Below are 25995 nucleotides of genomic sequence, written 5' to 3' on the forward strand. Positions count from 1 at the left end.
CGGTCCGTGAGTTCGAGCCCCGCGTCAGGCTCTGTGCTGACAGCTCAGAGCCTGGAGCCTGTTTCAGATTCTGTGTCTCCCTCTCTCTCTGACCCTCCCCCATTCATGCTCTGTCTCTCTCTGTCCCAAAAATAAATAAAACGTTAAAATAAAAAAGTAAAAAAAAATAAAAAAAGGTTTTTTTCCCTCTTGGTAATAAAACTGATATAGGTTTACTGTAGGTATTTTAAAACATACTAGGGGTGCCTGGGTGGCTCAGACGGTTAAGCTGCCAACCTTAGCTCAGGTCATAATCTTGCAGTTCAAGGCCCGTGTTGGGCTCTGTGCTGACAGTTCAGAGCCTGGAGCCTGTTTTGGATTCTGTGTCTCCCTCTCTCTTTCTGCCCCTCCCCACTCTGTCTCTGTCTCAAAAATAAATCAACATTAAAAAAAAATTAAAGTCATTGTTTAGATCACCATTATTACGATTTTAGTACATATTCTTTCAGGTTTTTTGAGGGGGTGTGGGATTGGACCTATGGGCCAATTTTTGTAGGTGAGCTCATATGAGCTCCAATTTAAATTAATATATATGTTTTGGGCGCTTGAGTGGCTCAGTCGGTTGAGCGGCCAACTTCAGCTCAGGTCATGATCTCACAGCTCGAGTTTGAGCCCCACGTTGGGCTCTGTGCTGACAGCTTGGAGCCTGGATCCTGCTTCACATCTCTTTCCCTCTCTCTCTGCCCCTAACCCACTTGCATTCTGTCTCTGTCTCTCTCAAAGGTAAATAAACATTAAAAAAATTAAAAAAAAATTGTTTTTTTAAATGTTTATTTATTTTTGAGAGAGATAGAGACAGAGCATGAGTCGGGGAGGGGCGGAGAGGAGACACAGAATCTGAAGCAGGCTCAGGGCTCTTGAGCTGTCAGCACAGAGCCCGATGCGGGGCTCAAACCCATGGACTGTGGGATCATGACCTAGCTGAAGCCAGATGCTTAACCAACTGAGCCACCCAGGTGCCCCCCCCCACAATTTTTTTTTTAATTAATGAATACGTTTCCTACATTTGTCTTCAAGCAAATTGAAGTTGAAAACCTAGTTGATAATTAGGAATTCTACTCAAATCTTCCCTAAGAATGAAGCAAAATATGAAGCAGCAATACAGATTTTGATGTAAATTTAAAGAAACGCTGATTAGAGAAGTCGCTCTCCTCAACAAAAGAAGTTTAATATGGCCAGATCTTTATTTGTAGTACTGTAGGTTTCATTTGGTCACATTAATCAAATGCAGACATCTGTTTCCAAAAAATGCTTCAGGTAGAGAATGAAAAAGAATACTATTCATATTCCCTAAAATCATGCTAAAGTTGAAAACCTTTTAAAAAATTACTCATTGTTGAAGTTCCTAAAACTACCAAATTTTCAAAACCATGCTATTTACATAAATAAGTATGTTAATAGTTCTAAATCCCAATTAATATTTTATTCGAGATCCAACTTGGAAAGATTTATATGATCCCAAACACTAGACTAAGAAAAACCAAAACAGGAGTAAAACCCAACCAAAGCCAAGGAAACAGTGTTACAAGAATCTTATCATAAAAGTAGGGTCATTTGTTCGAAGAAAGTAATTCTGAGACTGAAGCCTGTCAACCACTTAAATTCCTATCCTGTCCATCTTTACCTTTACAAATTGATACGAAAGGGGAAAAACAAGTATTTAAGCAAATTATAGGGTTTGGTGACTTAGTAGCTATGAAGAAGCTACATGACAAAATACAGTTCAACATTCTGAGGTGCTGATAAAATGCTTTTAACCCAACTCTAAGAAAAAATATGACCCCAAATTTAAATTTATTTAAGATATATCTTGCTTATGTGTCAAATGTACTACAATGGGGTTTCATAACAAGGATTTAAAAATATTCCAGCAAATTCTTGGAATTATCTGTAGTATGAGGGCAAGAATTATAGTAAGGATAATTAAAAATCAGATCTCTCATTAACTATTTTAAGCCAATAGTTTTTATCCTCCAATCAAATAATCCTTTTCCCAGCATTATTAAATAGGTATAAAATGCCCTGAATTGAATTTCGGTAACCTCTGATTTTCCTTTAATGACTGGAGAAATATTGAAGGCAAACCAAACTAGGTTACTAGACTGAATAGTCTAGATATTGATATTAAAACAAAATTTTTTAATGTTTATTTTGGAGAGACAGAGAGAGTGTTTGTGAGCAGGGGAGGGGCAGAGAGAAGGGAATTCAAAGCAGGCTCCAGGTTCCACACTGTCAGCACCGAACCTGACGTGGGGCTCGAACTCATGAACGGTGAGATCATGACCTGAGCTGAAGTCAGATGCTTCACCAACTGAGCTGCCCAGGTGCCTCTAGATGTTGATATTTTAAATATGGATATCACTTTAGTAAGATTCTATCTCATTTTCTCATAGGTGTCATATACAAGCAACACAATTACTGTAAAAGTTCAGGCTACTCAAATAAATATGAATCAGGACAATAGAAGACAAGACTGATGTTTTATCTTCTGTTCAATTTTGCAAGTGAAAGATCTGGTTAGATAAAATCTTCCAAGCAAATAAAATAAGTGCTCATGTAAAATTTTTATATATACACAGTAACAGACACATTTATACAAGTTTGAAGGAGAAAAAATAGAAGCAGTTTTAAGTAATCTCCATGTAACCAATTCACGGGATAAACTGATGGTCTTCATCTCCTCAGAAAAGGAGGTGCCTAGGGCAGGCTGCAGGCTTTCCGTTAGTAGGCATCTATCTGGTGCACCCTTCGCTTTGATTTCCACTTGCTGCAATCTGCGTTTACCAAGTCGCGTAGAGTTTGTTACTATAGGGGCTGAAGAGTATTCTTCGACAATTCACGTCTGCCTAGAAGCTCAGAAGGTGATCTTACTTGGAAATGGCGTCTTTGCAGATGTAACGAAAGTTAAGTATTGAGACAAGATCATACTGTACGTGGGTGGGTCCTAAGTGAGAATATTCTTATGAGAGAAAGAGCACAGACACACAGAGAAGGCCATGTGAAGACAGAGGCAGAGACGAAGTTTGCTGCTACAAGCTAAGGGACACCTGGGCCACCAGAGGCTGGGAGAGTCAAGAAAGGATTGAACAGTCTTCCCTAGAGCCTTCAGAGGGAGCATGGCCCTGCTGATACCTTGATTTTGGACGTCCAAAATCAAGAATGGTGAGAAGAGAAATTTCTGTTGTTTTAAGTCACCCAATTAGCAATAATTTGTTACATCGGCTCTAAGAAATTAATAGTTACCAAACTGATTATGCCAGTTGAACTTGTTATCATGAGTATATAAACTGATGACATGAGTGCGAAGAGCTGTAGTTTCTGTGAAAACTAAGCTGAACTTTGAAAAGACTCGATAAAAGTGTTGTTTTTTTAGGGGGGCCCGGCTGGCTCAGTTGGTGGAGCATGCGACTTGTGATCTCAGGGTTGTGAGCGTGAGCCCATGTTGGGGGTAGAGACTACTTAAAAATAAAATCTTAAAAAAAAAAAAAGTGTGTTGCTGTTTTAAAATTTAAAGATCTTGGCTAATTGTGGGCAAAGCAGTTCTAAAAGATTGGAGGAAAATATAGCAAAAACCTAGAAGGATTCTGTATCGGTGGCTCACAATTATATAATGGAATGTAGTGCATGTGATCTGCACAAGAAGGAGTTAGAGGGAGTCTCAAAGCAGACCCATACGAAAAAGGTAGAAAAGCCCTGGTCCCTAGATTAAATAAGTGGCAACTAAAGAATATTTATATTTTAAGTTAAAATATCTAAGAATAAGTTTTTTTGTGTGTGATAGATACCCTGCTTTATTTAAGTGACCTTTGGATTAACCAAACTATTGGTCCCAGACAAGAGGGGTCCTATTGTACTAGCTGAAGACACATTTGTAATATCTAAGGCCAGTTAGCTTCAAATGCATGTGGGTTTTACCTGATCATCTCTTCAACTGCCATGGCGCCACAGACGCAGGTGACTCCAGGTGAAAATTGTCAGCTGATCAGAATACGATCCTTTTTTTTTTTTTTTTTTTTTTTTTACAAGGCCACACCTGTTCAGTCTCAAATATTCCTTGGATGAAATCCTGGGTTAATACTGCTGCAAGAGATGCAGGCCCTATTACATACACATTCACTAATTTTCCAAAATGCAGTTTTTCCTCCACCCTATTAGAAAATAACATCACTATTTTCTGTCAAATTTGGAAGAGAAATATTTGCTATCTGCAACACTTTTACATCTGTTTCTTTCTTTTTTTAAACATTGTAGACATTACATTTTTTTAAACATTGTTCCTCTGTTGGAGGAACATAAAGCGATGTCACTGACAATATTCTTATGTTACCGAAAATATATCTAATACACTAATGATATGCAACAATTCATTTATTTCTGCCTAATTACCCTTAATTATAAATACAGAATATAGATTTACTAGAGACGATGAATTGTTTCTCTTCAGAAGGGAATGCTATTCATTTTTTCTAAACAGAAAAACTAAAGCATCAATTATATTACTAGTTAAAATAAAACTTGAAAACTAGCATATTCTCCCAAAGTAACAGCAAAAATGCTATAGGACAAATAAATTAATGGCTGTAAAGTATTAACTCAACAAAACCATATTTTACTAAAATATTTTATTGCAATAAGATATTTACTGTGCTCAAAATCAATACAAAGTAAGTTAAAATTATTTACATACAAATGCTGAAACTATAGCTAAAAATAGCCGCTGAGTAACAACAGCACAATTTCAGCCTCTAAATCAAATACGTAATTTTCTAAGGATTGTTAACAATGGTAACGAAAAATTACTGATCATGGTTGTTAAATTCACTGGTTTCCATAAAAAGAAATGTCCTTCATCAGGTTTATCTAAGGTAAATAACTTATTCCTTTGAAGAGTAACAGGAGAAAAGTCTGATTCATTCATGTATGTTATAGTCCAGTGAACTTTATGATTAAATAGTACATTTTCTAAACTTCACAGCTATTTCTCAAACAGATTTTTCCTCTGTATAAATGTCAATGTATACTACATTTCATATTATGTATATATAAAAAAAGTATCTACATTAGTTTTTTGTCAGTTTGGAACTAATATCCATGGTGTAACAAAGTACTAACAATTCTGATGTCTGCACTGTGTATGCTCAGATATGCTCACAAAAACTAGTCTGTTGATGACTTTAAAAAAATATATTAAGATGCCAAATAAATCTATTTTATTACGAAATGAAGACTTTGATTAAGAATATATTTTTATTAGGCATTTCGGTAACAAATCATTACCCTATATATAGTTGATTCATTCAGTGTATTTTTAAAAGTAAATGAATTCCATTGTAGTTTTTCTTGAAGGAAAAGAAATCATTTCTCCAGTTGCTGAGGAGTACTAAAAGCTTCATACACATTAGCAGCAAAGTCTTTCACTTGCTCCATCATCAACAGATCCTAGCAAGATGACAATAAAACATTACAGTTTGTAAGAAGTATAGATAATTTAAATCCATTTCTGCAATCAAGCAATAAATTTAGCTTTAAGTTTTGTGGCAGTAAGGCCAAAAAGAAAATCACTTAATGCAAGGAATATTTTTTCGCATAAGAAATTCTAGGAGATACTTATTGCTTAGGTTCTTGTATGAGGAATGGTGGGTGTGGTAAGTATTCAGTGTGACTTCGAGAAGAAGACCCAGAACAGTCTTCAAACGGACTTGTGTATGCCATGTGCTGGGTAAGTATTTGTTCCATAAATGATTACAATACTAACGATACAAGTGTAAAGGTACCTTGGCTGGAAGCTGACATAACATGGTTGTAAGGTATGTTACTTTTTAGAAGATCTAACCTAGAATGTATGTAGCATGTCATGGGTTCTGCATACACAAACATAAACTACATACATATACTTCAGAACAAGGGTTCTTAACGGATTTGTGAATGTAAAAACAAGAATTACATTTTTATTTTCATTAACCTTTAAAATCTAGCATTTCTTTCAATTATGAAATTGACAACTGTGACAGCAGTAACATGCTATGCATTTGTCTTCAGTGGAAATAAGACATTGTCACATCATATGATAATTGTGGAAGATACATGAACTGCCATTACATCTTGTTATTTAGTGCATGAACAAAGAGGCAATACTGCTACTTCATAAATTTGATTTTAAAAAGTATTTTGAAAACTATGTAATTAATTGGCTTTCTTTAAAGCCTATGTATTTTATGATATGCATTTACACACATTATTCTGAGAAGGGGTCCATAGGCTTCACCAGATTGTGAAAAGATCTATGACACAGAAACATTTAAGTGCCTCTCTGGGCATCAGAGAAACAGTAAATGAAAAATGAATCTATCCTTTATGTTCTCTGTTTCTTAAGTATCAGAAAACTCAAGTGAACTTTAGACCAGTCTTGACCTCAACAAATTCATGGTTAAAGTCTCTAAAGACAACTTGGCATTTTATAGTTAAATGAGTTAACATAGAGATTATGCTTAAAAGAACTTGTCAATAGTGTAGTATATAACCTACATTCAGTCACACTAAAAATCTTGAACATTAATATCAATGGTATTTTTATTAGATTGAACTCTTTTGTTTTCATTATCAATTATACAGATTTTAATTACTGTGGTACATAAATTACTTAAGCCTTCAAGCTGCAGGTGGTGTATTTTGCCTGGTTGTATTTCCCACTGGCCTGCCAAGATGAATAGCCTACAGATGAAGCCAGACTCTTACAAAACTGGAGAAAGGTGAAGTTAAGGTTTAAGTGCCAAAAGTTACAAACTTTTTTCTCACACTGATATACATGTGAAAATTAATTTAATATGAAATTAAAAATTTTAAACTAAGTTTTTAATAAAAAAAATCTGAGCTTAAATTAAGCGAAATGAGATTAGCCTTACTCCCTCTTCCTTCTGCAATATGAATGCCTGTCATGGGTGACAGAGATGACAAAGACAACTGAAGAGAACAGTGAGGCAAAATAAGCACGTAAAGGACACAGTAACGACACCATATAGAGAAAGAAACAATCTGTAGTCTTAGTTCTTTTCATGTTGCCAAGCAGAAAGTACACAGAAGATAATCTAACTTGTCTGAGACACATGGTACCAAGAAGATGCCATCTTTACACTTAGCCTGCAGTCTCCTCCCTGTTCATTTCTGCAGTAGTTTGGAATTGAGGTGTATTGCAAACACGTTTCTAATTCTAATACAAGTTTTAGTCTTCTAAAAGTATTGCAACTTGGTTGCAGGTAACCCAGAAAAAACTGTGTGGGTCCAGAGTTCTTATTTCAATAATATTTGCCTTACTTAATGCATTCCAAAATGGTTTTTTAAGGAAGAACTGAGTTTTAGGTAGTACTGTCTACGGAACTTTTCATGAGCAGATTATTGGTGCATTCTTAATAGTCATATTTATTAATACTAAAATGCTTTACTTCTCCAAGACAATTTTTTAGTTTTCCTCAAAATTTGAGGAACTAGATCACGGTCTCATAACTCAATCTTATTACTAACATAGTTTAATGCCAACCAGAATGTATGTAAAATGTGGTCTAACTGGTGTTGGACTAGAATATGGGGAAAGGTTTTCCCAACCTCATAAATTTGCTATATTTTTGTTCTCATGGGGCATTCTACCACACTCTACATGTGATTTAAGTTTTGGTTTCTTTGAACAAATACCACAGGAGAGAAATGTAATTTTATGTCAGACCAATATAACCACAACCAAAAATACAATGTTTTTAAATAATACCTCCAAACTTTCTTCTTACCTGAACAAAATGACTAGGTGTTTCACTGCAAACTGAATGGATCTGTCCATTTACTATTGGAATTATCTTAGCTAATGGCAGGCTGACACTGGAAAGACTGAAAAATCATCATAGTAATAATTATTTTCTGAAATTATCTCACAGGATCTTAACATTTTAATTATAACGCAATATAGTAACTGAAGAGTATTCACAAAATGTATTAAGAAGAAAATAAAAACCATGCATAATTCTACCCCTTAGAAATAACAACTGCAACTGACATCATGGTTAACTTCTTCCAGTAATTTTTATACATATCTGTGCTTTTTAAAAAGAGCTTATTTATTTTTGAGAGAGAGCGAGACTGAACATGTGCCTTAGTATGGGAGGGACAAAGAGAGGGAGAGAGAGAATCCCAAGCAGGCTCTGTGCTGTTAGTGCAGAGCCCAGACGTGGGACTCGATCCTGGGAACTGTGAGATCATGACCTGAGCTGAAATCTAGCGTCACTCAACTGACTGAGCCACACGGGGTCCCCTTTTGTTTGTTTTTTTAAACACAAGACTCTAACTTCCCAGCAACATTGTTTTGTATTTCTATTAAAGTTATGAACATTTTCCATCTTATTAAAAGTTCTTCACCAAAGTTTTAATCTATTTTTTAATGATTATAAAAAGTAATTCATCCTCTAGCTGTGACAATTTATTTATTCACTTATTAAAAAATTTTTAATGTTTATTTCTGAAAGAGAGAGAGAGGGAGAGAGAAAACAAACATGAGTGGGGGTGGGGCAGAGAGAAGGATACAGAGAATCCCAAGCAGGCTGCCCACTGTCAGTGCAGAGCCCGACACGGGGTTCAATCTCACAACTGTGAGATCATGACCTGAGCCAAAACCAAGTAAGATGCTTAACCAACTGAGCCACCCAGGCACACCAGACTATCCTAAAATTTCTTAAAAAAAATTTTTTTTTCAGTGTTTATTTATTTTTGAGAGAAAGAGACAGAGTGTGAGTGGGAAAGGGGCAGAGAGAGAGGGAGACATAGAATCTGAAGCAGGCTCCAGGCTCTGAGCTGTCAGCACAGAGCCCGACGCAGGGCTCAAACTCACGAGCCGTGAGATCATGACCTGAGCTGAAGTCAGATGCTTAGCCCACTGAGCCACTCAGGCACCCCATCCTAAAATTTCTTAAGTGTGTCTACTTCTCCCCATTGTCAAACCTAGTCAAGGCTAAGCATTTTCTTTTGTCTGGACTATAGCAGTGACCTAACTTGTAAGTGCTCAACAATCACTTACAATAAGTTGGGTGAATAAATGAATAAATGTTGGTGTGATTATGTGTGATATAATGACTGTTAAATGATGAAACACTTTGGAAACAAATATGAAATAATTTTTATGTGAGTTATACTCAGGTTTATTATGTTAAACATAATACTTCACACCTCAGGCTACCCCAGAAATTTCCTTTCAAACATCATGAAAATGCTGAAGCTATGCTGTGTAACCATATGCTAATCTAACCAGTGTTCTATGCTGAGATTTGAGGCAATGGATAAAAAGAAAACAGGAGTGCAGAGATTTATGCATTCCTGAGAAAATTAGGCATTATTCTCCTTCTTGGTAGCATTTTTCAGAATGTCATGTTTTTGTTTACATGTTTGATGTCTCTCTTTGTATATTACTTTTTCTTCATTAGAAACTGAAGACACCACTACCGTACAAGGTCTGTGAAGTTAGGTACAGTGGCTATTTTACTAACTGTATTTTATCCCAGCACTTAGTAAAGTTTCCTTCTCCATAAAGCAATCTAAGTGATTCTATAATGTAAGTCCCATCATATCACTCTCCTGCCACTTCTCTAGTGGCTTCCCAGCATTCTCAAGCTGACAACCATGATCTGTATGTGCTGAATTCTCCAACTTGGTCTCACATCACCCTTCTCCTAGTTCCATCTGCTCAGCTACCACACCAGCTTCTTCCAGGTCCTCAAGTGTACCTCGGTCCTCCACTTTTCAAAGTCTTTGCCCTGTGGCTTCTGCCCTAAATGTCAACTGCCTCGCTCTAGTCCAAGGCCATATTTAATGCTCATCTTTTAATTCTCAGTTCAAATTATTTCCTCAGGGGAACTGCATGACATTCCATGTTTGTTCAAATACTTTTATCATATGTTCTTTTCCTTCTAATACTTATCATAGTTTGTACACCTGTTTGTCTATTTCTCCTACTAGATTGTAAGATCCATGAGGACAGAGACCTAGTTCAGTGCTTGATACATAGTAGTTGCTCAACAAATAGATGCCAGATGAATGGACAAACTGGCATCTCTGTCTCCTCTCTTCTGAGTTCATGTCTATGGCCATTTCTTCTTTGTGTGTTTCCTTCCTTAACTGATATGTCCACAATGCTATTAACCTCTTTGTATAATATACACAGTTTGCAAACATTTCCACCAACATATCATTTGCGTTCAATAGCAGTTATAAAGCTAATAAAACCTGTTTGATCTGTAAGTTTAAAGTTTTACAGCCACACCTATCATTTTCTTTTGTAAAGTTCTTTACTTTCATTCTTAGAAGAGCTTTCTCCATCTTGAGCTCTGACAAATATTCATCTGTTCATTTATGTTTTTTATGTTTATTTATTTTTGAGAGAGAGAAACCAGGGGAGGGACAGATAGAGAGGGAGACAAAGAATCTGAAGCAGACTCCAGGCCCCAGCTGTCAGCACAGAGCCCAATGTGGGGCTCGAATTCATGAACCGTGAGATCATGATCTGAGCTGAAGTAAGACACTTAACCAACTGAACCACCCAGGTGCTCCATATTCATTTATGTTTTTATCGTTTAAACCTCTTGCATTTTTTTTGGCTATCTGTGTGGTACCAAAGAGTCTAACTTTATTATTATTATTATTAATTTACATCAGTCGTTGTAAAATGACTAATCTGTCTTACTATCATTTGCTAAATAACACATCTCTTCCTCACTTTCATCATGTACTTATATCCTCCTGTATATTTTTGAGCCTGTTTCTGGATGTTACATCCTGTCTCAATGGTTTATCTATTATGAATAACATATTATTCTAATAATTGCACCTTATATATTTTATAGGGAAAGTATACTTATCGCTTACTTTTCTAATCATTTCTTGAATATATTATGTGCATATACTATATGTAGTATATACAAGAATACAGTAAAACCTTAGTTTGCAAGCATAATTTTTTCCGGAAACATGCTTGTAATCCAAAGCACTCATATATCAAAATGAATTTCAAGAACCATCGGCTCAGCTGTGATCATGTGACATTCAGTGTCACGTACCATCTCTCGTTTATCAAGTTAAAATTTATTAGAAATGTTTGCTCATCTTGCGGAACATTCTCAGAACAAGTTACTTGCAATCCAGGGTTTTACTGTATACACATATATAATACGTACACCCATATATAATTTGTTTTTATTAGTTAGCATCACTTTTCAGTTGATTTTCTTGAATCAACTGAGGGTTCTGCATCATTAACTGGAGTACGCATAATTAATGATATTTTGTCTCTTTACCGATAATTGGAAATATTTTTTCTTGGCTTATTGTAATGGCTAGAACTTTCACAACATGTTAAACAATAGGAACAACAGTAGGCATAATGAAAATATTTCTAGTATTAAGTCATGGAGTATAAAGTAGGTTATCGATATAGAAAAGAAAAAAACTTAAGCTAGGAAATATCTACTGAATACTTAGAGTATGTAATGAAATATGAAAGGGCATAAAATAGTTTCTGACTTTGTGAGGAGGCTTAAAATATAACTGAGGAATACGATTCCCCTTCTAGGTGAAAAATGTAGGTTGTACAGGAAAGTACAGTAGTGAGTACTATAGGGAGTTCAAACAAGAAGACTACAATGGCTATGTGGTTATAACACATTTTTTATAACTCTTCAGTGTATAAAATCAAGTACTTGTGTAAAACAACTGTTATAATTCTTTATCACTACTCAGGAAATAACTAATACCTTGCTAGGTAGAGATTATAGTGAAGTTTTATTAATCAGAGCACCTTGATTTAGGGAAGTATATAGGGGCTGAAATTTATTTTTGTATCACTTAAAAGAGTTCCTAAAAAAGATTTTAGGGTGATATTTAAGTTGTCTCAGAAAATACATTTTATGGCTGTAAGCATTCCAAATCCTCAATGCTAATTGGAAATTATTCTTTTTATACAATAAAGAAGGGTTCCAAAGAAATGAATAATTTCTTGCCCTATGTATTTAAGAATTGAATTGGATATTGCACATACATACTTCATATCACTTACTGTTTCTCTTAATTTTAATGGACCAATTTATAGTCAGTTAACATTGATTTAGTAGCTATTATTTTCTGAGTTTAATATAAAAAACTTCAAAGCAGGTTATTAAAGAGTATAAATTCTAATAGGAGAGCCAAGGTACTCATGCTGAGATAAGGATATCATAAAACCATATGATACATTTTAGCAGAATGAATGCATGACTTAGAAATAATTATGATTAAAATTACTAACAATTACACTAAATACTCCCAATCTTACAAGAAGAGCTCAAAATGAATACATTATGTTGTTGTAAAAGTAGGAGATAATTCATGAAATAGGAATCTATAACAAGAATGCCTGCTTATCATAATGGCCAAACTACTGAATTACGTAGGCCAATTATGGCTTGCAGTACTTAAATATGTTTTCAGTTTTATATTCTAAAGAGTTAAAAAAAACCCCAACAATCTAAGAATTGGGATTTGGCCTGCAGAAAGACAGCTTGACAACCTAAGTATTTCTATATGGTGGCAAAATTTTGGGAAGAAATGAGGTTTTTAATACTGAATTCAGAAGGAGTTTCTACTAATGAAGGAGTCATTAGTTTAAGGGAGTTTAATTTGTTGAAAATGATCAATCAAATTTATTCTCTATGATTTTTTTATTACCTGGAACAAAAACACATCCAAAGCACTGCTTTGTTAGAGCCTTCATTACTCACAACATTTTATGTCATCTTACCTACTCATGGAGTTGCTACGTTGCAGTTCCTGTTCAGTAGGTCGAAAGAACTCAGCCATGTTGTCTAGCAGTCTGCTAAAACCTCGGTTTAAACATGTATTCAAAACTGTACTAAAATCTGGACTACACAAAAAAAGAAGGATAGATTGCGTTTTAGATTCTCAGTGGAAAAGGAAATAAATTCAATAAGTATGTTGTTATCTTTGACAGCCACCAACATTTCTAGTCACAACCTACTTTTTATAGCCTAAAACACTGTTAAGAATATATCAAGGGGTTAATCTTTAAAAATTAAGCATAAAAAGGAAGTTTATTATTTAGCACAACAAAACGAGAATTTGCATCCATTTTGCTAGATTTTCTTTTATTATTCAGCACTTTGTACAATGTGTTTTCAAGAATTTCAGTAACAGTATTACTTCTCTTCAAGGAACTTCTGAAGAAGAATCATCTTACAGTCACAGATACTGGTTTGCTTCACATATTCTATCATGACATCTCAGAAAATTTTGGCATCATGTACAGGTGAGAAACTGGATACTTAGGGATGAAGAAATTTGTCCAAAGGTATATATAATTAGTAAGTGGGGAGCTAGAATTTGAACCCAGGCCTTTCTGTTTTTAAAGTTCAAGATCTTTTTGTTATGCTACGTTAGTATCTCGCAAAACCTCTTTGATATAAAGAATAATATACATATGCTATTAAAGTTAGAAAATGCCTACTTCAACAGATTAGTTTGATCTTTGAAATGCAGAAATCTTAAACCAGACCAGCTCATGGGAGTGGTGGGCTAGGGGCTATCCATCTGGGAATTATCAGTATACAGACAGTAGTTAAAGCCGTGTATGAAATTGCTTAGGGCAGCTGAGGATGAAATAAGAACAAATACCTTGGAAAACGAATGTTTACAAGAAAGACGGACATAGAGGAAACTAGAAGAAATAATCTGAATACAGGGAGAGAAATCAGGAAATGACACTTATGGAAGCCACACGAGAAAAGAATTTCAAGAAAGGCTTAATCAACAGTGTTAATCATCAGAGAAAAGTTAAAAAAAGGTGAACATCACAGGTTGATCAGTTTTGGCAAAAGATCACTGATGACCTTTTCTAAAACTTCGTGGAGTGAGGTGGTGAAAACCTGAGTAAGAAAAAATGTGAAAAAAAGAAGAAAGAAAAAAGAAAAAATGTGGAGACGGCGATCGTAGAAAGTCTGAGTTAACCTTTAAATTTGTTGATTTTCATCACATTATGAAAATATCTTAGAAGCAGAGGATATAATTTCCTCAGAAAACAGAACTGGAGAAAGTGGTCTTAAATTATCCTTAGGATAAAAGAAATTTCCAGATTCTCCAGTGATAAAACCACCTCGAAGAGTTAAGTGGCTCCACCGAGGCTGAATAGCTAACAAACAGGAAAGTCCATCTTCAGTCTAGGTCTTCCAGTCTCCTAATGCATAGTCTGGTGCTTTCTCCATTGTTAACACCCTAGCTGTGTTCTGGGTGACTTAAAATAGTAATAATTTAGGGAAGATGTGAGATTTTTATCACTCACAGTTTTAGGAACATTATAGTCTATCCTGAGAAGGCTAGGGGGAGTAACTCCCGAAATTGAGTGTGCGTGTGTGGTGGGGGGGGGGGGAGAGGGGGGGAGCAGTGTACATAGATCAGCACATGTACACATGTGGTACCATGAGGATTAGCTGGAGCTGGCTACCTCCAGCTCACAAGTGCATTTTTCTCCAACTCCCCAACTCCTCAAGTCAGTATCAAGTGATTTCAAGTTGGTAGTTAGAACGGCTGCAGCTACAATTTCAGTTTCTGTTCTGTTTTATTTTTAAATGCTAGTTGTTAAACATTTCCTTACATACTGGGTCTACCAGAATCACCTCTGAAAGCTTTTTTTCTATATATAAATGCTAACTATCTTCCAGTCCCTCAACTAGTATTTCAGATTCTCTAGCCTAAGGAAGTGGGTGAGGAAGCCATGGGCATCTTGAAAAAAATCCATTTTTCTCATTACCTTAATAAAAGAATTAGGAAATCCTACCTAAATGCAGGGGAATAGATTCAAAATGTAATTTTCACAAGATACCATGTTGCATATGTTCAGGAAAAACTAAAAAACGGTCATAAGTACATTCAAATAGAAACACGTGTTTTCTGTTACAAGTAGTATACATACCTTTCCAACATGTCTCTGGTTTCATTGAGTAGTTTAATAGTGGTGACATCTCTAGGAGAAAGCCCACAGGCCTGTGAAATTAAAATGCCATACTTTAGGGTTTCAAATATTAGTACAGGTATGATGACCGTAATCATATTAATAAACCCCAAGAGTTCAGAAAATCTACAAGTCTATATTCTATCAACAATGAAGAAATGTTAAACTAAGAAAAAAAAACCAAACTGTAAAAGTTCATGTGTACAGGTAAGTACTATTTAAAACATGAGTTAGTATCTTAGTTATTGTAAATAATGTTGCAATGAACATAGGGGTGCATATTATCTTTTCAAATTAGTGTTTTTATTTTCTTTGGGTAAATACCCAATAGAATTATTTGCTCATACAATATTTCTATACGTACACACAATGGAGTATTACACAGCCATAAAAGGATGAGACTGTGACACCTGAGACAACACAGATGGACCTAGAGGGTATTATGTTAGGTCAAATAAGTCAGACTAAGAAAGACAAATACCATATAATTTCCCTCACATGTGGAATATAAAAAAATGAATAAATAAAAAGCACAATCAGACCTTTATAGAGAAAAAACTGACATAAACTGAGACCATATAGGGAACAAACTGATGGTTGCCAAAGGGGAGGGTGGTGAGGGGTTGGGCAAGATGGGTGAAGGTCAGTGTGAGATATAGGCTTCCAGTTATGGAATAAGTAGGTCAGGGAATAAAAAGCACAGCATAAAGAATATAGTCAATGATGCTCCCATAGGGATATATGGGGACAGAAGGTAGTTACACTTCTGGTGAACACAGCATAACGTATAAATTTGTGGAATCTCTATGCTGTACATGTGAAACTAATGTAACATTGTGTGTCAACTGTACTAAAAAAAAGAGTCAAAGTAAAATTATACTTTATAAGATCCTTGTTTATCTGGCCCCTCTTGAATACACTTCTAGAATATATTTACAATGAAAACGATTGTCTTTTCAGGTTGCAGAGGGCTGGCATTTTTTTTTCTTTTATTGCTAAAACATTTTATTAAAATGTGTGTCTTTTTTCATCAAGTCTAGTCTAGTCTGGAGCTCTGTGTGCCCTTTTGATCTAAAGTTTCAGGGTTTAATTCAGTGCAGGTAAGATCTGGTCTGTCATTCCTTTCTTCAACTGTTCTTTTGAATCTTTTTTTTTTTTTTTTTTTTTTTTTTAGTTCCACTGTTGAATTTTAAAATTTGGAAACTGTTTTATCATTCCAGAAAGTTTTTTTAATACTCTCATTGCATGTCCTTGAGATTCTAATTTGTAAGTAAGTTTTCTCCTATTTCTTTCATTAATTCTGTTCTATCCATTCTGTTTGTTCAGTTTAGCCTCTATCCTGTAGGTCACAGGGTTCCCTCAAATGGCAGCAACCTTTATTTGGCCTACTCATGAAGGTAGGGTCTCTGAGCACCCGAACAGGTCTACCTTTGGGGTATCTAGGGGAGGAAAAAACAGCAGGCAAGGAAAACCATGGCAATATTTGTTCTAATGGAGTCTCTATGTTAAGGCATGGCTTAGGAGCCTCTCTGGTTTGTCAAATAAGATATCCTTCTCTTAACTGTAAAGAATGGGTATAACCCAATTACATATGAAAAAAAACCCCAATAATTATTAAAAAACGAGATATTATAACCTGCAATCTTTGACATTTTTCTTGTTTGTTTATTTTGCACACAAGCTGGGGAGGGGCAGAGGGAGAAGCAGAGAGAGAAGCCCAAGCAAGCTGCGTGCCCAGCGCATATCATGACCTGGGAGGAAAATCAAGAGTCAGGTGCTCAAGCGACTGAGCCACCCAGGCACCTCTTTCTTATTCTTCGTCTATGAGTAATTTAAATCACAACTTCCCAGGACACACCAGTGTGTAGCAACACCATAAATGGTAACTGTCAGAGTAGGCCTTCTTTGTTTCTCAGTTGGATGACTAGAACTCCCTTCCGTCTATTTTGATACTGCCATCACTGCTTCATTTTAAAAAGCAGATTGTGGAATTGTGGTAGTGGCCTGATTAAAATGGGTCTTTGTCTATAAACTGAAGTTTGGACTCTTCATCTTGGCATACAAAGCTCTTCATGATGTTGCCCCAGCTATCAGCTATATCCTCCGTTACTGCATCTCTTATAAATACGGTTTAGCCACATGAACTGAATTTGTCTCCTGTATTCCCCAAATATAATGAACATATGTGTCTTGTTCATTTTATATATGAATCATCCATCATGGTGTCTATCACATAACTAATACTCAATAAAAATCTGCTGAATATCTAATCTAAAATTATGTTTCTAAGTAGAAATTAGTCATAATTGCTGTTTGTTTTCTAAATTAATGAAGTTTGAAGTAAATGAAATACAGGGCTTTACTTATTTATCTTTTAAAGTTTATTTGTTTATTTTGAGAGAGACAGATAGCGCTAGTAGGGGAAGGGCAGAGAGAGGAGAGAGAATCCCAATTAGGCTCTGTGCCATCAGCGCAGAGCCCCATGCGGGGCTCAAACCCACACAACTGTGAGATCATGACCGGAGCGTAAACTAAGAGGTAAACACTTAACTGACTGAAACACCCAGGTGCCCCTGAAATACATGGTTTTAAATCAATTACCTTTCAAGAGCCTCAGAATTCTAAATTTCAAGGGATAGTAGAAAACTTTTAAAAATTCAGAGTAACTGGTTTAGTTAAATGGTTATGAATTAATCACCTGAACTGCTAATGGAGTTTCTTCATCTGGCATCATATAATGGCATAACAAAGATTTGGATCCGTCTTTATTAACCCAAGAAGAAGATTTATGCTGCTCCACGAGATCTCGGATTTCTTTTAGTTTTTGCTCCACGTCCAAGAGGGACAAAGAATGTTTAAGAGAAACACTAGAAACAGAGAAGAGGGAAATAGGATGAAGTGAAACTATACACTCTTTTCTTAACAGGTTGCTCTCTGAGATCTAGTCAAACCTGAAAACGCTGACTGAAATCACTACCGTATATTACAAAATCAGCCATCAGTTAAGTGTCATTATCACAGAGCCACATCAAATCTTGTTGCAGATTTCACAAGAATCTTTAAAGTATCATCACTTTGAATATATTTTAATATGTATTTGATGTTTCAGCCCACTGTAATTATAGATACTGCTAATATAAATGGAAGACAAAAGGCTCAGAGGCAGATTTGAAAGTAGGTCTTTTATCTCTGACCCAAATGTTTCTGGTTTGTTTGGAAGTCAATCAATAAACAATGAAACATTAAAACTTTCCCCTTAGTATCAAAAGATTGACACTAACAAAGAAAATGGATTCACAACGCAGTATCCCAGGGCTGTGTCTGTATTAGGTTACAAAGAATTTCACAAACCACCATTTGTCAAATCACCAGCTTCACTAGAACAATTCTAATTTTTCTTTTATTCACCAGAATCAGGAAGTCAGAGAAGCCACAGCAAAATGCCTTACCTTCCTAAAATCTTCTGCACAGCTTGTTTAATGACAGTGATCAATTCTGTCAGGCCTATTACAAGAAAAACAAACATAAAAGGCTTGTTCACTTTTTGAATTCCTCAAAAACACAAATGAACAAATTAAAATTATTTTCCAGGTCACAAATAAGAATCTTACCATCTCCAAGGAGGTGTTGAATACTTGATAAATACTGCTGCTGGACATCTGGGGGAGCAAGAACTGTCTGTACAAAACAGAAATAAGGTTAAATCACCCAATATTACTAGTAAATAAATAATATAAAAGTTTACGATCACATGAAACATAAGATATGTATTTTATTTTATTTATTTATTTATTTTTTCAACGTTTATTTATTCTTGGGACAGAGAGAGACAGAGCATGAACGGGCGAGGGGCAGAGAGAGAGGGAGACACAGAATCAGAAACAGGCTCCAGGCTCTGAGCCATCAGCCCAGAGCCCGACGCGGGGCTCGAACTCATGGACCGCGAGATCGTGACCTGGCTGAAGTCGGACGCTTAACCGACTGTGCCACCCAGGCGCCCCAAGATATGTATTTTAGAGGGGAGCCTGGGTGGTTCAGTCAGTCAAGTGTCTGACTCTTGATGTTGGCTCAGGTCATACTCTTGCTGTCGTGGGATACAGCCCTGCTTTAGGGTCCATTGGGCTGAGTGTGGGGCCTGCTTGGGATTCCATCTTTCCCTCTCTCTCTGCCCCTCTCCCTCCAAAATAAATAAATAAACTTTAAAAAAGAAAAAATATATTTTATAGAAATTATCAAGATAAGTAATATTCAGTTAAATTTTGAACCTCTTGGGAAAAAGGGCAGTATCTATGAAGGTCTATTAAACTTACAGTGCCATTTTTGCCAACTGCTGCATTATCCAGGTAAATATATCCACCAATTATGTTTAACTGGACTCGCAAAAGAACAACCAGCATACAAGTACTGTACACTGCTACGATACTTCTTGTGAAACCTTCACAGAGAAAAGAAAACCATTTGGTACTATTATGAAAACAAACATGTGTAAAACGACAAACTAACTCTATGGTTATTTTCTCACAACATGACTTTAAAAATAGATTTGTAAATGTTTTAAGGACAAAAATATATCAATTCAAAATATTCATAGTCTATTTCCTTACAACTTGGTTGCTTAATGTAAATTAGATATGATCTCTTAATTGAAACAATAACCAATATATTTAGTTAAAGGTTATATATATATTGTTAGCTTAGAAAGGAGAACAAGGAAGGACTGGGAAACACTACGAGTTGCAGCCTCAAAGCTCTGAGTGGTCCCGGGAGCTAGCTGAGAGTAAGAGAAGAGGGCTGTGTATGGAAGAGCTCCAGACGGCAATGCAGGTAAAGGAGGATGAGCCCATTTAAGGGCTGGAAAAAGGTATAGATGGGGGATACCCAGAGACTAGGCTTCACAGCAGCCTAGGACAGAGTGTTCAAAACAGAGGAAAGAATAAGTTTATTGACTGTTGCCAAGAGGTCTAGAAGGAGGAAAGTGTCCACTGGATTTAGTAACACAGAAGTTACTGCTGATGCTTGTGAGATCTGTTGGGTGGAGACACAGAAGTGGGCGCCGGGCTGTAGTGTGTCAAACAATGAGTGGAGAAAAAATGAGCGGGAGTGAAGAAAAGGGAATGTAGAAGTCTTTGGTAGTATATAAGGGTGGCTGAATAAAGGTCTAATTTATTTTTAAATAGGTAAAGCTTAAGCATGATTCAGTCGAGAAGGATTAGATGAATAGATGGGAAAATGTAAGAATAACTGGTGGCATAAAGTTCTGAGATGTGTGTGTATGTGTGTGTGTGTGTGTGTGTGTGTATATATATATATATATATATATATATATATATATATATATATGTAAGTAGGGGCCCCAGGGCAGCTCTTTATTTCAAAGTTTCATCACTAATGAAATTTTGCATACAATGTCAAAGTAAAGTTACTATCTGGATGAGAGTAAAAACTTCCCTTAAAACATATGTTTTCACTCTTATATGGATCCTAAGAAACTTAACAGAAGACCATGGGGGGAAGGGAAGAGGGAAAAGAAAGTTAGAGAGGGAGGGAGCCAAACCATAAGAGACTCTTAAAAACTGAGAACTGAGGGTTGGTGGGGGCTGGGGGAGAGGGGAAAGTGGGTGGTGGGCATTGAGGAGGGCATCTGTTAGGATGAGCACTGGGTGTTGTATGGAAACCAGTCTGACAATAAATTTCATATCAAACAAACCGTAATAGTGCATCCACCAGTACCTAATGTAGGCATATGCGTCTAGGACAGGTTTACGTACCATAACAATATCAACAGTAATATTACCACCACCACTAGCATTTACTGAATACTTTCTATGACCAAATATGGATCAACTTGCTTTGGGAGAATTATTTAATATGGGCAACAACTCTGTGGGGTAAACAAGAGTCATCCATGTAATAGAGTATAAATATTTCCCTTTGTAAATATATTAATAATGTGCTGTCACATAGAGTAGGTAGACTTACTTATTATCTTTAGATCCTCCCATATTTCTAACTTGTTTGAAGGCCTAAAGAAGTAAATCAGAAAATATGAAAACAGTAATCAGGTAATCTAAAGGAAAACTTAAAACTTCATAGCTTTATATTTAATTATATTTTATTACAGGATAACTACAGGAAACAAACCCCATGAAATATAATAAAAGAACAATTGTAATTCCAGTAACCAAAGATAACAACCATTTCACTAGTATGTTGGTATATATCCTTTCAGTCTTTATCTTCCTTCTGAGCATATATATGTATTGTGAAGTTATACAGGAAAATCAAGAATAACGTTTATTTCTTTCCTTTATTTACCATTTTACAAATAACAAAACACATCAGTAATTCTTCAAAGGTAAATAATGAATTTTTTTGTTTTAAAGTATCGTTACTTTAAATATATTAAATATATATTTGATGTTTCAGCCCACTGTAGCTATTATTCTTATTAATGTTCAAATTGCCCATCTTTGACCATTGGGGATACTATCCAGGTTGGTTCCTGAATCCTTCTAACATCACCCTATTAGTCTTTGATAGCTTCCTTGCTTACTGACAAGAAAAGCTGTTCTGGGTTCATCTTGTTCAATTCTTGCTATGGACCTGACATCACCCATTTCTCCAAGAGTCCTGGATCCTTACAGCAGAAAATGGTAGTCTGTGACTGGAATCTTCGATTAAGGATATTCATTGCTGGGGCACCTGGGTGGCTCAGTTGGTTAAGCATCCAGTTTCGGCTCAGGTCATGATCTCAGGGTTCATGAGTTCAAGCCCGACATCGGGTGAGCTCGAGCCCCACTTCAGATGAGCTTGAGTCCCGCTTCGGGTGAGCTCGAGCCCTGCTTTAGGTTCCGTGCTGACAGTGCAGAATCTGCGTGGGATTCTCTGTCTGCCCCCTCTCTCTCAAAAATAAATTTAAAAAATTAAAAAAAAAAAAAAGAAAAGGATATTCATTGCTACTGGAGACATCACTGTTTCTAAGCCTTTCTGGTAGAGTAAGCTAGTAAATATGTATTTATTTGCATGTACATATATTCAAAGAGATAACCTATGTCATGAATTTGTACTGATACTTTTTTAAAAATGTTTATTTATTTATTTTGAGAGAGAGCGCAAGTGTTATAGGGCAACAGAGAAAGGAGGAGAGAGACAAAGAATCCAAGCAGGCTCTGCACTCGTGCAGAGCCTGACGTGGGACTTGAACTCACGAACTGCAAGATCATGACCTAAGCCGAAATCAAGAGGTGGATGCTGGATGCCTAACTGACTGAGCCACCATAATGATACGTCCAATTCAAAATTAGGACGACAGGGTTTTTAACTTCATCTCCTTGATCTTACATCTGTATTTTTTTCCCCCACACTAGCAATCAGTGACACCAATGTAATTATCAATTTGCTTCATCCCTCACTCTATGCACAAGAGTCTCAGAATACCAATAGCAACATTGAAGAGTTTTTTTAAATTTTTTTTCAACGTTTTTATTTATTTTTGGGACAGACAGAGACAGAGCATGAACGGGGGTGGGGCAGAGAGAGAGGGAGACACAGAATCGGAAACAGGCTCCAGGCTCTGAGCCATCAGCCCAGAGCCTGACGCGGGGCTCAAACTCACGGACCGCGAGATCGTGACCTGGCTGAAGTCGGACGCTTAACCGACTGCGCCACCCAGGCGCCCCTTAAGGGTTTGTTCACCTGGCATAATTTCTCTTTGCGGTTAGAACACCAACTACATATTTAGGTGAATTTGATTTATTTTACCATCTCTTTTTTGACATTGCTTTGCAAACACTAAATACAGTTTTATAAATATGTAAAATATCTGCATGGTTCCAAAGTCAAATTCACACAGCAATGTACCTTCAAAGAAGTCTGTTCCTATTCCTCTTTATTCTCCCCCTTCACAGGCAACTGTTAAAATAATTTAACTTACCATTGTTTTGCTTTATTTATTTTGAGAGAGAGCACGTGAGCATGTGCACAAGTGGGGCTGGGGAAGAAAAGAGAAGGAGAGAGAGAGAATCCCAAGCAGGCTCCATACTGTCAGCACAGAGCCCAACATGGGGCTCAAACCCATGAACCGTGAGATCATGGCCTGAGCCGAAACCACGAGCTAGATGCTTAACTGACTGAGCCACCCAGGTGCCCCACCGTTGTTTTGCTTAATATAAGCAAATATGCATGAAGATTCCTATCTGCCCCCTTAGATAAATAACATAGTATACACCTTTGTCTTTACTGTTAAAAAAATATATATCTATATATATAGATACATATACCATCAAATCCCATCAAATCCTGGAAATCATTCCATTGAAGTACACAAATAATAGCCATCTCTTTTATTTTCTTCTTCTCTGTTTTTAACCTTGGCATAGTGCTCCACTGTGTGGAGCTATCACGTAGATGGAGTTCAGTGCTTCTCAAACCACCTATATGGAAGGACCAGTTTTATTTTTCTTTCCTGTTTCCAATCTATCACAGACTGATACTTTTGTAAAATACAATAAAAATAAATTCCGAGGGGGGCGCCTGGGTGGCGCAGTCGGTTAAGTGTCCGACTTCAGCCAGGTCACGATCTCACGGTCCGTGGGTTCGAGCCCCGCGTCGGGCTCTGGGCTGATGGCTCAGAGCCTGGAGCCTGTTTCCGATTCTGTGTCTCCCTCTCTCTCTGCCCCTCCCCCGTTCATGCTCTGTCTCTCTCTGTCCCAAAAATAAATAAACGTTGAAAAAAAAAAATTAAAAAAAAAAATAAATTCCGAGGAAAATAAAATAAAAAAAAAAACCCACAAAGACATACAAACTACAAACCCATATTCTTTATTACTATTTCAGACATAAATTTACATTTCAATAAGTTGAGCTACCAATACAATTGTGGGATATTACTAGCTTCTTATCTTTCTTTGCCACTGAACTGACCTTAGAGCTTTAGTTATCTCCTCCCTAGATGACACAGGTTCAAGACATATGGTGTAAATCCTACAAGGTACCGCTGCAACCTTAAGCTAATGTTCAAGCCTTGTGGTGGAATATATTCTGAATAAATTGGAAATTAAACAAAATTCAAAGGTCAGGTATTTTAATGCAAATAAACCACTTTTTCTTTTGAATGTCACTTCAAAAAAATTTCAAAGTGCTTTTTATAGAAATCTAAATAAAACAACATAAGAAAACGGCAGTTCCAAAAATTTCAACATAGGAAGTACTTAGTGGCGGGGCAAATTAGGTATGTGTCTTCAAAGTATATTTATCTGGGGGGACTGAGGTGGGATGGGGAAGAGTTATAGCCACCCAGGACATTTCTTCATGTTGACATCACCATCATTAGATGTCAAAAGTAGACTCTTAAACTTAGAGTTATAAGATGAGTAAGTTCTGGAGAGTTACTGGAGAGCATGGGGAGTACAGTTAATAATATTGCATTGTATGCTTGAAATTGCTAAGAGTATATCTTTAGAGTTCTCACTACAAAAAAGAAAATGGTAACTAGGTGAGGTGATGGATATGTTAATTAGCTTGACTGTGGTAACCATTTTTTTTTATGTTTATTTATTTTTGAGAGAGAGAGTGCGCATGCACAAGTGGGAGACATATCTGGGTATTTCTCTTTCTCCAATGTACATCCCTCTGAGTAAATGCACACAGGTCCCTTTAGAAAAATATCGGGGGACTCATTACTTCGCACACTTGCTGAAATATTGCAGGGATCTTTTCCCTGGGAACCCAACCATCTTTTCAGTCAGTGAGTCTTGGGTCTGAAAAGAGGCTCAACTCTGGAAACTGGGCATGGGATTACAGTTGTGGGGAAGGGGAGATCTCAGCCCCCTGCTTATCTTTTCTTGCTCTCTTTTGATCATGTATAAAGCATTACCCTTGTTGGCTACCCGATCTATTTCGTCCCTCCAGATGCCATGTTCTATTAACCATCTCCATAAGACTACAGGTTAGATTCCCTTGGCTGCCCTTTCTTTTCTTTCTTTAAAAAAAATTTTTTTTTAATGTTTATTTATTTCTGAGAGGGAGAGACAGAGTGCAAGTGGGGGAGGGGCAGAGAGAGAGGGAGACACAGAATCTGAAGCAGGCTCCAGGCTCTGAGCGGTCAGGACAGAGTCTGTCATGAGGCTCGAATCGACAAACTGTGAGATTGTGACCTGAGCCGAAGTCAGATGCTTAACTGACTGAGTCACCCAGGTGCCTCTACAGTGGTAACCATTTCACAATGTATGCATTTTCAAAAAATGAAACAAAAATTTTTTTCACATTATCTTTTTTAAAGATTCCAATTCCAAATCTATGTAGAATAAAGTACTTTTTATGCAATGATTCCTTTCAAATGAGTTGTTTGATAAAAATCATCCCTAAATTAAATATGAGACTCTTTAATGTCACTAAAACATCTGTTTAAGAATTAAATCAGGGGTGCTCAGTGGGCTAAGCATCCAACTCTTGATGTCGGCTCAGGTCATGATCTCAAGATTCATGAGTTTGAGCCCCTCGTCCAGGCTCTGTGCTGATAGTGTGGAGCCTCCTTGGGGTTCTGTCTCTCTCTCTCTGCTCTTCTCTCTCTCTCTCAAAATAAATAAATAAAAATAAACTTAAAAAAAAAAAAGAGAATTAAACCAATCCTGGGGCACCTGGGTGGCTCGTTAAGGGTCTGACTCTTGGTTTCAACTCAGGTCATGATCTTACAGTCCTGAGGTCAAGCCTGTGCTGGTTAAGATTTGAGAGAGAGACCTCTTTTTCTGCTCCTCCCCTGCTCTTTCTGTCTTAAAAAAAAACAAAAAAAAAACCCCAAGATTCTTTCCTGATGAAACGTCTTGGCCATTATCAATCTTCAATAATAATGCCAAGTGTTGAAAACACTGATGGATGTTTACTTGCGATTTATAAAACTGACGGAATAAGATTATCAAATCACTTATTTATTT

At 36.5% G+C, this 25995-nt stretch overlaps 1 protein-coding gene across 4 annotated transcripts in view; it reads right to left on the reverse strand.

Annotated features, from left to right (window-relative positions):
* The window catches only part of PEX3 (peroxisomal biogenesis factor 3), a 49917-nt gene that overhangs the window by 12202 nt on the left and 11720 nt on the right, over positions 1-25995 (reverse strand). The window contains exons 4-13 of one of the 4 annotated variants that reach the window (XR_006966134.1): positions 21044-21087; positions 19375-19499; positions 18676-18742; positions 18514-18568; positions 17763-17931; positions 15026-15096; positions 12842-12964; positions 7818-7914; positions 5317-5478; positions 3955-4119 (exon numbers count right to left, since the gene is read on the reverse strand). Coding sequence is in view for 1 of the 4 variants with exons in the window: in XM_047101750.1 (XP_046957706.1) it covers positions 5395-5478; positions 7818-7914; positions 12842-12964; positions 15026-15096; positions 17763-17931; positions 18514-18568; positions 18676-18742; positions 19375-19499; positions 21044-21087 (835 nt within the window). In the remaining 3 variants the exon portion in view is untranslated. Of the gene's footprint in view, positions 1-3495; positions 4120-4577; positions 5479-7817; positions 7915-12841; positions 12965-15025; positions 15097-17762; positions 17932-18513; positions 18569-18675; positions 18743-19374; positions 19500-21043; positions 21088-25995 lie in introns of those variants that run through there. The other 3 variants (XR_006966135.1, XR_006966133.1, XM_047101750.1) reach the window with 3 other exon arrangements.

The sequence above is a fragment of the Lynx rufus genome, unplaced genomic scaffold (genome assembly GCF_022079265.1).
Source record: "Lynx rufus isolate CCGP_SWC_20201006 ecotype Redwood Valley unplaced genomic scaffold, mLynRuf1.p SCAF_6, whole genome shotgun sequence".
In the NCBI taxonomy this organism is placed as follows: Eukaryota; Metazoa; Chordata; class Mammalia; order Carnivora; family Felidae; genus Lynx; species Lynx rufus.